General features: G+C 40.6%; 1 protein-coding gene across 11 annotated transcripts in view; it reads right to left on the reverse strand.

The window, feature by feature from the left end:
• Positions 1-18361, reverse strand: part of LOC124172740 (zinc finger protein 268-like) — a 405740-nt gene that overhangs the window by 141904 nt on the left and 245475 nt on the right. Inside the window, exons 5-6 of one of the 11 annotated variants that reach the window (XM_046552225.1) lie at positions 14190-14834; positions 13531-13777 (exon numbers count right to left, since the gene is read on the reverse strand). The exons of 9 other annotated variants lie outside the window; for them this stretch is intronic. In XM_046552225.1, coding sequence (XP_046408181.1) covers positions 13616-13777; positions 14190-14834 — 807 coding nt within the window. In that variant the 3' untranslated portion in view covers positions 13531-13615. Of the gene's footprint in view, positions 1-12849; positions 14835-18361 lie in introns of those variants that run through there. One more of the 11 variants, XM_046552219.1, reaches the window with a different exon arrangement.

Below are 18361 nucleotides of genomic sequence, written 5' to 3' on the forward strand. Positions count from 1 at the left end.
GGGACACAAGTGACACGCAAATTTCTTATTTGGATCGTGGGAGAGCAAGTGAAGGTTCAATTCACTGCGTCTCAGACATTCTTTTCCACATTCACCACATTTAAGCAAGAGTTTTCCCAATTGGCAAACACCGACGTGGATACTGAAGCGCCTTTTGTCCATTAACTTCTTTCCACACTTTGAGCAGCAGTATTTCTTACTATCCGAAGAGTGGCACTGTTGATGAAGTGAGAGTTCTGCTCTGGATGGAAAACAAAGAAAGCAAGCACTACAGGCAAATATTTTTTCCATATCATGCACATTTTTCAAATGAATTGACACTTTGGCTCTAGATGGGAAGTTACCACAGCATAAACTACAAATAAATTTACTCTTGCTGAAATGAATCGTCTCATGAACTTTCAATTCAGACTCTGTAGGGAAAAACGTGTGGCATATTGAACACTTGTGGGAAACCGCAGATAGGTGACATAAAACGATATGCTCACGAAGTTGTGACTTTAAGGAATGAGGCTTAGAGCAGTAATCACAAATCACAACTCTTTCAGACACATTTACCTCTGTTTTCAATGTCTCAAGGTTGACTATTTCAGCACCCACTTCTGCGCATTTTTCAAAAACAGCTGGATCTTGTTTATTTAAAGTCACCATAGAGGAATGAGAACCAACACAACTAGACAGTTTTCCACCAAATTTCCTTTGCTTCACTTTGTAGCTCACATCTGACACACCTGCCACCACACTATTATCACAAATATGTTTATTGTTCACCAAAACACCATTACCGTTGTCTAATAAATCTGTGGTTAGTGGTGATATGGCTTCATATAATTTAGAATTTACATGAAAAGTATTATCTTTGCCCTGGGTGTTCATCAAGGCACTATCTTCAGCCCTATTTGATTTCAAACTCTTCAAGTGATTGTTTAAATTCACAAAGCTCCTGTGCTCACACTGAAAATCATATTTCTTCACATGCCTCACCAATTTCTTCTCACTTGTAAATTCTTTTTGGCACTTACTACAACATAATTTATTCTTCAACAAACTCACTTCTCCTGACAACAACTTGTACTCCTCACTTGAAAGTATTAAGTCCTCGTTTTGTTCGAAGCTATCCCTAGTTCCAGTCTCGACATGTTTCTTGGTGTGAAGTCTCAGCTCCTCCCGAGAGAGGAATTCTTCGTTGCACTCGGTACACCAACAAAACTCCACCTTCGGCAGTTCCTCTTCTTTTTCTTCCATATCACTTCCAGCTTTATCTCTCTGTAAGATCCCATCCAGGCCTCCTCCACCCTATACAAAGAAATCAATGAAGAAACAAAAAATTTCACCACAATTATCTTAGTTCAAAATTGGTCCAAACTACTTTTTTTCACAAAACACTATTAAAGCTAAAAAAAATTTAAAGGTTATGGTTTAATCGACGTATGTATTGGCTGATGCATAAAAGCATCTTCTTCAGCTGCCTTTTTTGCCATCCGGTTCAAAGTTAAAATCACTGAGAATGAAATTCTTCATGAATAACTCGTTTAACTTAGCCGTAGATCTGAAACCAGATATTCTGACTGCCGGTCAGGCAGGAGAGAAACAGCAGTGGTTCTGGCGTGTGTCACATGGGTGGGTCGGATCATAAAACGGGTGCCCTTTACCTCGAGTTAGACTTTGTTCATTGTTTCTTTGCGGGTTAGCTGGTGTGGCCAAAGCATGTGATGTTGAGGGGAGGGAAAGTTTCTAAACATGTGACTTTCCCTTGGCCTATCAGCAAACAGCAGGCGTGGCCGTGATGCCACAAGCGGTCAAATTTGTGTGCACAGCACCACAGCTAGAGAGCAAAGCCCGAAATTTGACCACATACAGGCTCTTGACTGATTCAAGTGTGTAGATTTAAGTTTAAAGAATTATGTAGTTGTTTAAAGACGAGATGATAGGAGGAATCAGAGGAGGAAAGCTGTATTAAGCCAATCTCTTGACTGACGGCTGATGATCTGATGAAAGTCAGATGGGTAGAGGTTTGTTATTTTGATTGTTTGATAAATAAATAAAATCCATTACCTTGCTGATGTTTACATGTGGAATATAGTGCACATTCAACTACACCATTGTGCACATAAAATTATTTTCGCACAAGTTATGATTCCATTCTAATATTACCTTAGAAATACTTTCTACATATTTAAGTATACCGGGACTAGCCATGGTGATAACGTTTACGGGAGTCACACGCAATGCAGAGATTGTACGAAAAATCCACAGAGGAAAAATCATTCACCTTGACCAAGATTCAAACCCGGATCCTTCATTTCCAGCCGAGTGCTTTAGCCAATTAAGCTACCAAGGCGTCATTCTTCCCTGTGGAAATATGTGGACTATACCGGACAAGGTGGTATGGACTGCTGAGCATATTGTGCCATTTATACTCCGTTCATTTTATCTCTGCGGGTGAGCTGGTGTGGCCAAAGCAAGTGGAGATGAGGAGAGGGAAAGTTTCTTGACATGTGACTTTGCTTTTGCCAATCAGCAAACAGTAGGCGTGGCCTCAGTGAGTCGCTCTCAGACCTCCACCGAGTGAACATCGTGAATCTGCTCGTGGAGCAGTGTTGCCATTCCTCACGCATTCTCTTTGTATGTGAAGAAGTATGCCTCATTCAGTGCAGTAGCTGACAATGTCATGGGCTTCTGTTATAGGATTATCCCCAATGTCTTCCAAATAAGTTGATATATTGTCTCGGTGCCGGGACCAAAATACCTATGGCCAGCCATGACTCATGCGTTTTCAGTGACAAAGTAGGGTGGTATTGTACATTTGGCAATGTTACGTTCGCTCCTCTCTATCTCTCTTGGTACTACCCCTCCTGTATCAGCGAAGCCATCCGAGAGTGTCCGGGCTCTCACGAAAGCTCACCCGCAGACATAAAGTGAACAAACTATAGCAGTCAAATTTGTGTGCACAGCAACACAGCCGGAGAACAAAGCCCAAACTTTGATCACACAGAGGCGGTCGCTCTTGACTGATTTAAGTATACCGGGACTTGCCTCAGAGATAAGTTTTATGGAGTCACCCGCAAGGCTCCCCAGCTGTGGTGCTGTGCGCATGATTTGGACTGCTTGTGGCATCATATGCTCTGCAGTCCAGCAACACCTTGTCCGGTAGTGTCCAAATATATCCACAGGGAATAATGACGTCTCAGTAACTTAACTGTCTAAAGCACTCGGTCGGAAATCGGGGGATCCGGGTTCGAATCCCGGTCAAGGCGGATGATTTTTTTCTCAGTGGATCTTTCGCACAATTTGTGCATTGCGGGTGACTCCAGTAAAAGTTATCACCACGGCTAATCTCGATACACTTTTAAAAAATATTAATGTAGATTTTATTGGTTTTGAGGGGATATTTAGATAGTTGGTGAAAGGCATACTTGCAGGCCATGCCGACAGATGCATTGAGAAAGCATAAGATTTGGCAAAACTGCTTCACGAGAAAAATCACGATGCTAACTCGACGGAGGTCTGAGAACAACACACTGAGGCTATGCCTACTGCCTGCTGATTGGCAAAGGGAATGTCATATGTCCACAAATATTACCTCCCCTCAATCCAACTTGCTTCAGCCACACCAGGTCACCACCAAAGATAAAATGAACAAAGAATAGTAATATTATAGAAAAAAAAATTCTCAAATGGCCGTATAATTCTCCCTCCGCTCGTCCACCTTGCAAGTCGAAAATGTCACTGTATTGGTGATGCGGGAAGGGGGATACATTACCCGCAGGGACCAAACACCAGCCTCTCAACCAGAAAGCCCAAAACACATTCACTCACACATTCACTCACAACAAACATACACAACAAGATCCTTTGTGGGGGGTGTAGGGTTGAGAGGCTGGTGTTTGGTCCCTGCGGGTAATGTCTCCCCCTTCCTGGACACCAACACGGTAACATTTCTGACTTGCATGGAGCAGGGACAATTACACGGCCGATTGAGAATTTCTTTTCTATAATTTCCGAGGCCGTAGAAGCTCAACCCCCATATTTTGCATAAAGAATAGTAATATTTTATCTCTAGGGAGCACCGACAATAGGCTGACACTTGTATTTCAAATATAGTAAAACCTCTTTACATCGTTTTTTTTTAATCCCGGTCTGGGTGAAAGATTTTTTCCCTGTGGATTTTTCCTAAAATCTGAATGAAACACTGCCAAACCATTGGATTGGTCCTCGAGGAGCTGACGACTTAGCATGTCTCAGCTGGCCTTCGAGGTATCTGGATTTGACCCATCTTCATGTGGGGTTTCATTAAAGACAATGTTTATGTGCCACCACTCTGGCAGAACTTGGAAGAGGTGCAGAAACAGATCCGTACTCCCATAAAATCAGTGATGAAGGACATTCTTGTCCCACAGTATGGGAGGAATAGGGTAGTTTCCGTCATCAAAGAATACAAAAGGCATTGATTGTGATTCGTCACCCACCATTAGTGTATTCATTACATACAAATTCTTTGGTTTTATAAATCCCAGTTTAGACGAATGGCAATGGTCAATTTTATCCTCATTTGAAAAAGGCCAGATTGGCGCCCATGCGATGCCACTCCACGTGACGTCACAGGGACCTAGTTTCTACACGAGTAGGTAGGAGTTTTACATCGTCTGAGATTACGAATGCATGCATGAGGCAGAGAACTCAGGGAAACAAATCTTAATAATCACCTCTTAAAAATGTCTATGGTCAGAAAGTTTGCTTCATTTGATAGGTTATTAATAATCCTTATTTAAGCCAATCACTACCTGCTAGCAGCCTGCGTCGTATCAGCGCTCAAGCCTCGCCCCAAGGTCACCTCACACGCCGACAGCTGGAACCAGAAATACGTCACACAGACTTTTCCCATAATTCCTACTTAACCGTCGCGTTTTCGCGTGCTTGAAATTTTACACTTTTCGTTTAATCGCGAAAAATAGATATCGTCATTCGAAAATCTACGAGCGTGAAATACATACTCCAGGAGTAATAATTTTTCGATATAGGCAATAAAAAAATAATAGGAAACCACCCTATTCAGTGTGGATGTAATACTGCGCGAGTTGCTGATGGCAGTGGCGCAGCGAGGGGGGTTTTTTGAGGGGGATAAACCCCCCCAGAGCTCAGAGAAATTTTAAAGTTTAATCCATTTTACTTAATTGCATTGATATTACTAATAGAATAGCGTAAGGATTAATAAGATATCCCTCAGAAAGCTTTAAAAATCACCATTTTGAACCATTTATCTTAAAATTCCGCAATTTAATATTAATCTCGCACATACTGCTTATCCTGGTGGGTATTCCGTACCCCCACACACCCCGGTATTAGTTGCACCTAAACCCCTCTCCCCCCCAGCCTTAATTCCTGGCTGTGCCCCTGGCTGATGGAAAACATATTGAGCATTTATAACCTAAACTTGAGAGGTTCTTAAATGTGTGTGTAAAGTTTCCTAATTATATGTCTTAAAGTTTAATAAATACATATATGCATTTGAAATACGTACATCCTTTCTGAAACAACCTGTAATTCAGCACTGACAGCCATGATTTTTCCCCAATCATAGATGCAAACTTTGAGTCGTGAGTTACTACATGCGTGTACGAGTGGTTGGGCAATTAAAATTCATAGAATGAAACTTTACCGAACTGTTGGGTTGGTCGTGAAGGAGTTGGGCACTTGGCACATCTCAGCTGGGCTCAACGGTCAACAGATTGATTAATTCATCATTCATTGATCAGTATTCCCCCCCTGCATAACCCTTCTCCCTCCCCCCTGGCTAGAATTTGTGTATTAATTTGATTGTCTGAATAACAAACAGTGTACTTGAGAATGACGCCTCTGCCTTGAAACGCATCGTACCAATAAATAATTTTCCAGTGAAAAGTTACCAGGGTTGTGTATTTTATTTCAACATGGATTTTCACAAAGTAAGAGCCGAATCGATTGAATTCAGCCATTGTCCCTGTTAATATTTGGTGTTCTATGGATTTATGATGCTTCCCTGATCTACATAGGGGTAGTAGTGACTTTATTCGCTTTTTCGAAATTAATTTTATGGTAGGCCTCACTCCAAGCATGCTCTGCAATGGCTGACAAGTTCAGTTGCTTTTGATTGGTTGCTCTTAAATGCTCCTTCATCCTTGTCGCCATTCCTCGGCATGTTTCTCCAACATATGATCTTCCGCAGAAACATGGCACTTCGTACACAACTTCGCATAGTTGCTGCGGGATACGATCTTTTGGCCTGGGTACAATGTTTTGTATCTTGGTCACGCAATTGAACCTTGTGGCTTGTGGAAAACATGATTTTTCGAAATACATCAGACTCCCGATTACCCAGCTACTGTTTATCCGCGTTGCGGATTATCTGTGCATGATTTTCACTCTCGCTCAAATTTCTGCTGGAAATATTTTATCTTGATAAATCAACAGCTAAATTATTGAATTTTATGAAATCAGTATTTGTTCAGAGCCTTATTAAATGTTTTCAAATAATACTTGGATTCACAGAGTTTTGAAGATGTTTGAAATCATTGCATTTAAGAGGTTGGCCAGGCAATAATTCTGTCATGTGTTAATTTATGGCTTATTTAGAAGGTAATTCGATAATTAATTTTGTTTCTGTATATGAACGTCACTTATATAAATGTTTTATTGTTTCTTCATCATGCACTGTTAGAAGTTTGGCAATTTTTTTTAAATTTTACAATTTTATTGAAATATCCTCACATAAAGGATTTCTCTAAAGGTAACTCCGTCACAAATGGAATTTCCCTTTTACTTGCAATTGGTACATTTTTAAGAAAGTAATTTTTACTTCAAATACTGAGATGCTGGCTTACAAAAAGAATTGAGGGGGGGGGTCCAAAACAGGGATCTTGCCCCAGGAAATTTTATAAGTAGTGAGTTTTAAGTTTTTTAATCATTTTAGAAGTCATATGATCAACATTAGAACCCTGATAACTCGAATCTTGATATCTGGACACTCCGGGGAAAATCGACAAGCCTGACACATTTTTTCCTCATACCCATAATGAATTTTTGAGGGGGCTCGGGCCCCCTCAGGCCCCAACAGAGTCGGCGCAACTGTTCTAATATATGAGGGATGTCCAGAAAATAAGTTCCGTTTTGGCGTGTAGATCGCTAGGGGTGCTTTTTGACAAATGTAGCAGCTTTGTGCAAAAGAGGGGAGCCTTCTGAAGAGAATGGGAGGGAGATGGGCTCAGTAGCCTTGAAAACACGGTCTCAGCAAGTCGTTGTAATGGAGCCAGTGGCGGCTTGCCCATAAGGACTCTCGGACGCCGCCCCTCCCAAATATTTGAAAAAGTAAAAAAATAAATATCCATTAATTTATAATTATACATCTAATTAATCAAAGTGTTTTTTCAGTCGCATACATCGAAAATGTTGGAAAAACACGAAAAGAAATAGCGCGATAAGTTCGTATTTGTAGCCGTGGGGCGCTGGCCAGAACGTCCCCAATCCATCCCCATGCAGTTATATGGAGGGTGGTAGTGGTGGGGGCTGCTGGTGCTATGACGCGTCTAACGTTGTGCCTTATGGAAGTTTTGGGACGTCGTCCGAGAATGCGCAGAGCGACGTGTGAGTTGACATCGCTGCGCAGGCCGGCGGGCGTATAATCTGGCGTCTACTTGGTGCTGACACAGAAAAGGGACCTACGGAATCAGAATGGTCACTGTACTGGGTGTAGTTATACGGTTTTAATTACTGGTATGTATTGCTACAGAAAATAAATTATCCCATTATGCTTGCGTTTTTGGGTGTTTGAATTCCGGAACACATAAAATCAAATCAGTTAAAGGCCGTATTGACGTTGGAAAACTATTCTCGAGTATTTGCCACAGTTCTATTATGATTATGAATTTCAAGAACCTTGGGGAAACTAATATTATAATATTGATTGTTTGAGGCGTAACTTGGTGAAAGCGGTTCATAATTAAATAATTTATGTTTTTATAATAATTATAATTAATTTAATATTATAATGTTTAGGCCTGAACAATGTATTCATATCTTCCCAATGTTTAGAAATGCGGTACCTATTTTTCAGATAAATTTATCAAATGACCTGCAGTAATAGGAAATATCAGTTAACATTCCCCACTGATTTATAATTTAAGAAATAGGTGCGTGCGTGATATGGTGAAGGATTAAACATGATTTAACCCGTAAAACGTGACTTTAAATAGAGCCAATCAATGAATGTCAAGAAGTTCCGCGTACAATGCACCTTTTGTTTTTAGGTTCATCATTTTCTAGCCGTCCTTATTGTATTAGTTCATGTTCACCTAATTCCTCAGCAGCAGAGCGGTACCTATCTGACGGAAAACGTCCACTTAGGTCTGATTTGAGTGGCTTCGAAGAGTTCATATCAGTGCGGAGATACTTACACCTCCCATCTGTGGCTCAGAGTCGTCTTTTACGATCTAGAATTTATATTCTATTATATCATGGCAATGATTTCGAAGACATGGTTATTCCAAGTGCGACCCGTTGGTGTTTCGTGTGTTTACCACATATGAATCTTAGACTCAAGGAGATGGTCCGTGACGTCTTTTGTTTGCTTGAATGCCTTTGCTGACCTTAAATTCGTCCCTCAGCTGAATCAGCATTAGTGGACCACGACTTCTATCTCCCTTGAGTCGTTCTTATAGTAACGGCAAGACTCTCGGAAAGAACGGAGTGAAATGAGTTCAGACATCATTTTCGAGGAGTTAACTGTGCTTAATTGCCGATTAAGAAATTTCATAGTGCTGTGTGTACATTCAAGAAGACAATTTTGAATTAATCAACAGTGCTCGTTTTTGTTTTAGGGAAATATAGGGAAAATTTGTCCCCAAATCTGTGTCCAGGCACCTTGTTCTCTTTGGTCGTATTTTTCGTCGGCCCATTTGGTTCATCCCTTGTTTATTAAGTCCCTGGTTTATTTATAGACTAGCGCCCTTGTCATGTGTTCAGTCGGAAAGAAATAGTTGTCCGGCGCTGATTTCAACGAACGTGTAATTGATCACTTTGCTGGATAAAAGGAAAGAAGGATGGACTTCTGCAATATAACTAAAGGCATGTGTGTATTTCAGATTTTGTTAAAAATGTGTGAGAAATGTTTAATTATTGATTTTAAATCATACTGTATTCAAGAAGCAACGTGAACACCGCAATCAAAGTTTACATCTGCAATAGCAAAGCGCGCGCATTCTAGTAGTGTTTGTTACCTAGTGGAAGTCAGTGACACTCCCCTCCCTCCTCAGGTGTTTCAAGTGTCATTGCTACCTAAATCTTTGCAAATGTTGAATAGATTTGACAAATAACGCATTATGATTGCAAAACGAACAACATAAGTGTATTGCAGGCATATCCGCACGAAGACTTTAGGCGCTAAAACCTAAAGTTACGTATTTTCGTTTGTATTTGCAAAATATCGCAGCAAATATATTTTTATTCTTAAAGATCATTGATCATTATAATCGAGAGTCCGGACTAAGACCATCCGTATGACCGAGAGTCTACTGCATTTAGTATTTATTAATCAAGCTTTATTAGGAAAACTAGGTATTTTTGTTGAAAAAAACCGAACATATGGCATCACAAAATTTTATTCCTAGATTGCCGTAAAAACTTAATAAAATACACGAAATATCAAAAAATTATGACCCCCCGGTGGAGTGCGCCCCCCCCGGCATTTGACTCACGAGCCGCCACTGAATGGAGCCCTCGACGTCGTGTCCCACCACCCTGGTGCCTGTTCCATCTCGAGTTGTTCTGTGCTGAGTGATTTAATTTCTTCATGCCCGTTGTAACACTACTCACCTTCAATTTTTTTTTTCGTGTTACCTTAGGGTATAGAAACACACTTAATTAATAAATAACATGCACAAAATCACTTTTACACTTTTGCAGTCAAAACATCATAAAGGAAGACTTTAATTGGGCTCAATTTACAATCGGTCGTTATAACAAATAGCTAGCATAACTTCCCTAATTCTATTCCAATGGGCTTTTAACTCTTCTCCCTTTCCTTGTGTATTTATAATAATCATTTAAGTTCGCCTTATCCGGTTTATTGCTCCACGACTCCACTCAAACACTGCCAGATATCTTCCTACGCAATCCCTCTCTCGAACTCTCTCTCCACCATTTTCATTTACACATCCTTTCCTCAATCGGTTCTCTCTTGTGGGCGCCTTCTTTTCCTTTTCGTCCTCCTCTTCGTTTTTCTACCAGTCTTTTAAAACACGTCTTTTTCGAGGCTCTCCCAACACACGACTCTCTATAGTTTCCTCTCGCGTTCCTCCCTACCATTGTTACCTCCTCACTACGACTGTTAATTTATTTTATGGTAACAAACGACATGGCGGTTTGTTTACAATACCTTCCAAATAAGTAGGCATACTGTCTCAGCACCCAGTAGCGTATACGGAAAAAACTCGAGAAAGAGGGGGGTGCAAAAGAAATCATTTACTCTTGTGGGAATGACAAATAATTAAGTCACATGCAAAGTTTAAGATACATAGTTGTATTTAAACTGATAATACGCTTATACCAGACGATGCCATTGTTGCCTCCTCATTACGATCGTTAATTTATTTTACGGTAACAAACGACATGGCATATTTTTACGCCGAATATTTTTTACAATGAATATAGAGGGGGGCCCAAACCGGGGATCTTGCCCCGGGACATTTTATAAGTAGAGAGTATTAAGTTTTTTAAGAGTTTTAGATGGGTCATATGATCAGCATTAGAACCCTCATAACTCCAATCTTGATATCTGGACACACCGGGGAAAATCGACAAGCCTGACACATTTTTTCCTCACACCCATAACGAATTTTTGAGGGGGCTCGGGCCCCCTAAGGCCCCATGGAGTCGGCACCACTGCGCCCAAACACTAGTCACAACAAGTGGTGAAGCTCGTGAATTTTTGGGCTGCAACAGAATGAAAGGGAATGCTTTCCTCAAGTCCATCGTCACTGTAGATGAAACCTGCGTGTCACACTGTACTCCAGAGAACAAAAGACAATCCATGCCGTGGAAACACACCACCTCCCCAAGTGCGAAAAAATTCAAAGTTGTGAACTCCACCAGGAAGATCATGGCCTCTGTTTTCTACGACCAAAAAGTGATCCTCCAGATTGATTTCTCGCCTCAAGGAGAAACAATTAACGCCTCCCAGAATTTTGAGACCCTGAGGAAGCCTCGTTGGGATATCCAAAACAAGAGAAGAGGCATGCTGACCACTGGTGGGTGCCTTCTCCACGACAACGCACGACCTCACGTCGCTCCATCCACTACAAAACTTTTGGATCAGTTCGGTTGGGATGTTCTGACCCATCCACCTTACAATCCCGACTTGGCCCCTTCAGACCAATGGCGGCTTGCCCATAAGGACTCTTGGACGACACCCCACCCAAAGATTTGAAAAAGGAAAACAAAATAAAATACACATTCAATTGTAATTATACATCTATGTATTAACCACAGTGTTTTTCTTCCAATAACTTGCATTGAAAGTGCAGAAAAAAAACACGCAAAAATAGCGCGAGAAGTATGCATTTGTATGCATTTGCTGGCCAGAACGCCCAAATCCATATTAACATGCAGTTATTTGAAGAGTGGTAGTGGTGTTGGGGGCTGCTGGTGCTATGACGCGTCTAAGCTTGTGCCTTGTGGAAGTCTTGGGACACCACCCGAGCATGCACAGAACGACGTATCTGGTGAGATGACATCGCCGCGCTGGCCGGCGGCATTATATGTAATCTTGGCGCTGCACTGTTGCAGAACACTTTGTTGTTGACCAGTTGACTAATTATAGGTAAATTGTTTTAATGTTAATAGGCCTTTTTGTAGCTGAGTTAATCGAATTAGTGATTGTTATGTATATTAGTGGTCTTTAGATTGCCAGAAAAACTCGCTAAAATACACAAAATATTTAAAAATGTTAACCGGTGGAGTGTGTGTGTGTGTCCCCCACAGCATTTGACTCACGAGCTGCCACTGCTTCAGACTTTCATCTGTTCACCAAAATGAAGGAGGGATTAGCCGGAGAACTTTTCACAAGAGACGAGGAAGGGGAAGAAGTAGTCACCAACTGGACCAGGGTGGTGGCGGGAAGCTTCAATGAGGAGGGGATTTCAAAGCTTAATTCTCGGTACAGTAAAACCTCTAAGTAGTGAACCTCTTTACATCATAAACCTCCATACTGTAACGGTTAGCCACCAACCATTTTATTTTATGTTGTATGCTTGTTTTGAATTCGCGGGCTATCGAATCGGATGATTCGATAGCATGGCTGGTTTTCGCACGCCGCCGTCCCTAGGGACGGCATAAAAAGGTGCGGCGGGTGAGGACGCAGGACAGAAAAGAGTGCAACGATGTTGTAGTGAGTGGTGAGTGAAATAATTGAAACCAGGGAGAGGAAGTTCGACACCGCCGAGCCATACGGACGCAGTAACGTCAAGGACAGAACGTAAAGTATCTGCACTCCATTCCCCCCCCCCCCCCAGTGAAGACCCCCCTCCTCGTATACGGTGAACACTGTTCGTGTGTGGGAAAAGGGATTTTTAAAAATTTATCTTTGGGTTGTTATAACTTGGTCCTTTCATTGTTCAACGATTTTTTTTTGATTTCTCTTTGGTTGTTATAACTTGGTCCTTTCATTGTTCAACAATTCTTTTTTGATGCTATAATAAATTGTTATTTCTGTATTGTAAGGTGGCTAACCGTCATTTCCATCCCAATCATCAGCGTATTTTACTCGTGGGCGAACCCCAACACCCATCTGGAATTTCAAAAATTTTCCAATTTTTTTTAATTTCTTGCAAATAACCACTTCCTTGGGACGTAGGCATCAGGGGAAGGGAGGACCCATTGAACGGGCTGGTTACAAAACATCATATCACCCCTATGATCCCATCAGATTTATACATAAATTTATAGACAAACCTCTTTATCTCGTAACACCTCCACTTATCATACCAAGGAGACACCCTCGAGATGGCCAAACTACCTCTGCAAATCGTACCGAGACCACTAGGGACCATTATTGCAGATGCAATTAGGCACATGGAATGTCATTTTCAGCAATAAATATTTCACCCTATTTTTTTCTTACACACGCTTTAATATGCTGTAATTTTCACAGTGTAATTGTGAAAGGGGCCGGTAGCATTTCTTAAATACTTAACCTATGACGATGAAAAACCTATTTTTCAGGATGTTCACCTGATTTTATTCGGGATATTTCCCAATTAGTGGACACCCTGTAATTGCAACTGATGCTAAACATGTATCTCCTTGGTGTGTCTATACACTCCAGTCTTAGTCTTATAACTTTTTTCACAATGTTGGCACTTGAAAGCTCGATGGTCTGAATGGACAGAGTAGTGGACCCTTAGATTACCCATAAAATTAAATCGTTTCTTACAAATGCCACACTCATACAGTTTAAGTTTCAAGTGAAAATTCCTAATGTGGCTGGACAAGTTGCAGGAATATGAGTACCTTTTGGGACACAAATGACACGCGAATCTCTGTTCAGGATTATGAGAGAGAGAGTGCATTTTCAAATGATTACGATTCATAAATCCTTTCCCACATAAACCACATTCATGCAAGAGTTCTCCAGATTGGCAAACACGAACATGGGCTCTGTAGTACCACTTGACCATAAACCTCTTTCCACACTTTGAGCAGCAGTATTTCTTATCCGAAGAGTGGCAGAGTTGATGAAGTCCAAGTTCTGAATGGGATGGAAAACAAACAAAGCAAGTACTACATGTATGAGGTCTGTCCATATTATGTGCATTTTTCATGTGCATTAACACTTTGGCTTTAAATGAGAAGTTCTTGTAGCATAAACTACAAATATATTTACTCTTACTGAAATGAATCGCCTCATGAACTTTCAATTCAGACTCTGTTGAGAAATGTGTATGACATATTGAACACCAGTGGGTAACTATAGAGAGATGGCAAACAACAATATGCTCACGAAGTTTTGACTTTGAGAAATGTGGCTTAGTGCAGTAATCGCAGACCACAACTCCTTGAAACAAGTTTAACGCTGTTGTTGATGTATCAAGGTTGACTATTTCAGCACCCTCTTTTGAAATGGTTTTTAATTCAACTTCATCTTGATCACATGAACTCACCATCGAGGGAAGAGAACCAACATGACTCGGCAGTTTTTCATGAAATTTCCTTTGCTTCACTTTGTAGCTCACATCTGATACACCTGCCTCCACACCATTATCACTTATATATTTATTATTTACTAAATCACCATTACTGTTGTCTGATAAATCTCTGGTTAGTGGTGATGTGGCTTCACACAATTTATAGTTAACATGAAAAGTACCATCTTTGCCCTGGGTGTTCATCAAGGCACTATCTTCAGCCCTATTTGATTTCAAACTCTTCAAGTGATTGTTTAAATTCACAAAGCTCCTGTGCTCACACTGAAAATCATATTTCTTCACATGCCTCACCAATTTCTTCTCACTTTTAAATTCTTTTTGGCACTTACTACAGCATAATTTATTCTTCAACAAACTCACTTCTCCCGACAACAACTTGTACTCCTCACTTGAAAGTATTAAGTCCTCATTTTGCTCAAAGCCATCTCTAGTTCCAGTCTCGGCATGTTTCTTGGTGTGAAGTCGCAGATCCTCCCGAGTGATGAATTCTTCGTTGCACTCATTACACCAACAAAACTCCACCTTCGGCAGTTTTTCTTTTTCTTCCATTTCACTTCCAGCTTTCTCAGTCATAAATGTCCTAGCCACACTGCCTCTATCCTATAAACAAAATTAATGATGAAAAATTAAAAATTGCACCACATTTTCTAAGTTCAAATCACTCCAAAATACTTATGTCAACAAAATGCTATTGAAGCATTTTAAAAAATTTTGAGAATACTATGATTCGTATTTACCCGTAGAATCCACGTACCTTTTTCCCCAGAAATGCAAGTGATTAAAGAGGGTTGGGCGGCTTACAAATTCTCCAAATTTTAATGTAAGCCATTTTCCGCCAAAATGCTATCGTTTATTTCTCCAGAGTTGAGCATTGGTAAAGAATGTCAAAATTACATTTCTGACATTATTTAACTCTAATAATCATGTCTGCATGCTTCTGGGTTTCACCGCATGTAGTTTTAATTATTTGTCCGCACGCATGCGTAGTTTTCCACGGCGTTGTCTAGATGATGTCTCTATGCTTCTGGGTTTCACCGCGTGGATTTTCTTTGCGACAGCAGTTTCTCCGGCATTCCGACCGGCGTCTTCAGGTCGATCGACAGCAGTTGGAATACCGAAGAAACTGCCGTTGCAAAAATAATCCACGCAGTGAAACCCAGAAGCATGGAGACATCATCTAGACAGCGCCGTGGAAAACTACGAATCAATTTTAATAATCATGGTATCACAATTTAAATCCATCGATTCACCAATGAATCACCAGTTCTTATATTAGACCGCACCCAAAAAGTGCAAAGAAGTTTCTTTCCTCACGAAACAGCCGAAGATATGGGGGTGCGTGGGATAAAGGAGGGTGCGGCTTACATGAATAAACACAAAACTACGGAGGATTCAGCGGATGTTAAACTGATGATTGGTAACCGGTTTAATTCCACGTCAAATTAACCAGTTAAACCAATCATCAATTTATAGAATAAACTTTAATGTACACTTGAGTAATTATATGAATAATTTTTTGTCACTGTTTTGTTGCTAACATAGTCAGAACAATGTCCTGAATCCAAAAATTGTTAATTTTTATGGCTGAGAAGCCAGCCAAAATTATAAATTGATTTAACAATTTGGGTGCTGGGTCGTTTTCACCAGGTCTATCCCTCAGTGTTAGCGTAGCTATCAGTTCTGACGGCTCTCACAATGTATGACTTGCAAGAGTAAAATATGAAGGCATATGCTGCATAGTGCCATTCGAGCAAACTAAAAGATTTCATCTATGAATCCGAGAAATACGAGCAGTGTAATTTGGAGGTGAGAGCCGTTACAATGTGTACAATATCCCCATCGTAATATTATGCCGCTTGCAATTTTCTTTCGACACGACAGTACGAAAACAGTAACAATTAATGCAAATATTTACTAACAAGGGGAGACCACGAAAGTTGCTCCGCCTTTTTCAATGCCGTATTTTTTATGGCCTTCGGAATGGTGAACACATCCCTGAACTAGTAGTGGTTCCGTTGAATGGGCCTTAGTTTGGCTGTAATTAATTAATTTTCATGCGGTACTTTTCACAAGCCACCTATAGTTTCATGATATCGCACTTCTCATCAGGAGGGTCAGGTGGGGTAGTGGTTAGCGTTTACGGCTACCACCCGGGGGACCAGGGTTCAAGGCTCCGTGATGGTTTTATATTTTCTTGTCTCCATTGTGATCACACGGCATTAACTTTTTCATTAATTTTAATTGCGACAAGCGTAGACATGAGACTATTTTTTTATCACCATAATGACGTTTAGGTATTTAAGCAGTGTCATTTCAAACACGGAGATACGACGACTACACTAGCAAGGGTTGGTGTGCGCCAGATTGTTAATTTCTACATTGCTTATACTGATCAACTTCCACATTAAAAATGGAAACCACTCTTGCTAGAGCACATTAGGTATTATAGGCTCGCGGCGACCAACAACATGCGTACAGACATAATTATTAAGAACACAAAACGAATATAAAATGCCATATCTCTCGAACAATTCACTTTACTCCAAAGGGAGTTTACTTACACAGTACCTATGTGCTAAAAGAACCATTCCGAAATATAATATCCATTAATAAATAGGATGAAATAAAAGTTTATGACCCTGGACCGAACATGGTGGCGTATAAAATACGTCAATCTTCGAAAGCCAAGGATTTCAACATCGTACGTACATTCTGGGCTAGAATGGTCTCGTGTATTCCTACATGTACTTTGACTGTCTATATTGCGAGTTTTCAAAGTTCGAGGTATTGTAGCTAATTTTTTTTAGATCAGCAAGAGGAACCCGTCACACTTGGCGCATAAATTACGCCGGGCGACCGGCCGTATACCACCTCTGTACCTTTATATCTGTATCACCTATAAATGTACAAGATTTTACTAATTTCTACAAATAAAAATTAATTTTTAACAAAAATCGAGTATTATCATATATGCACATAGCATGGGAAAAGTACGCCATTCGCCCGGTTGTGAAGAAATAACAGTCGCGCCCGCTAGAGGGTTAAAAGCAACAATTACACCAAATGTGTCTTGTGCTCGCCGCTTCCCAAAATCTTCCGTAGCCCTTCCAATATAATAACAAGATATGCACCAAAAAATGTCATTTCTTCCAAAAAAAAGCCACTGCTTTAGCCCCCCATTAATCTTTCGTTATGTTTTTGAGTAGAAAGTGGAGCCTTCACTTCTCCGCGTTGAAAATGACACTGCTTAAATACCTAAACGCCATTATGGTGATTAAAAAAGTAGTCTAATGTCTATGCTTGTCGCAATTAAAATTAATGAAAAAGTTGACGCAGTGTGATCACAATGGAGACAAGAAAATAAAAAGCCATCACGGAGCCTTGAACCCCAGTCCCCCGGGTGATAGCCGTTAACCCTAACCACTACCCCACCTGACCCTCCTAGCGTAGGGTGTGATATCATGAAACTATACGCGGCTTGTGAAAAGTACCGCATGAAAATTAATTAATTACAGCCAAACTAAGGCCCATTCAACGGAACCACTACTAGTTCAGGGATGTGTTCACCATTCCGAAGGCCATAAAAAATACGGCATTGAAAAAGGCGGAGCAACTTTCGTGGTCTCCCCTTGTAAGAATAGCCCAAATTTTCCCTATTGCATTCATATTTACAATTCATAATTTTATTTAATTATACCTAGACTGACCGCGGAGATAACTTTTACGGAGTCACCCGCAATGCACAGAAAAATCCACAGAGGAAAAATAATCCGCCTTGACCAAGACTCGAACCCGGATCCCTCGATCTCCGGCCGAGTGTTTAGCCAGTTAAGCTACGGAGGCATCATTCTCCCCTTAAGTAATTTGTGGACTATACCGGACAAGGTGGTATAGACTGCTGAGCATATTATGCGATTAGCAGTCCAAGTCGTGCGCATGGCGCCACAGCCGGAGAGGAAAGCCACAACTTTGAACACGAGAGGTGTTCGCTCTAGACTTATTTAAGTATACCGGGACTAGCCACCGTGATAACTTTTAAGGAGTAACCCACAATGCAAAAATTGTGCTAAAAATTGACAGAGAAAATTATAAATTGATAGAATAGAATAGATTTATTTGCCCAAAAG

This window comes from Ischnura elegans (assembly GCF_921293095.1).
Source record: "Ischnura elegans chromosome 13 unlocalized genomic scaffold, ioIscEleg1.1 SUPER_13_unloc_2, whole genome shotgun sequence".
In the NCBI taxonomy this organism is placed as follows: domain Eukaryota; kingdom Metazoa; phylum Arthropoda; class Insecta; order Odonata; family Coenagrionidae; genus Ischnura; species Ischnura elegans.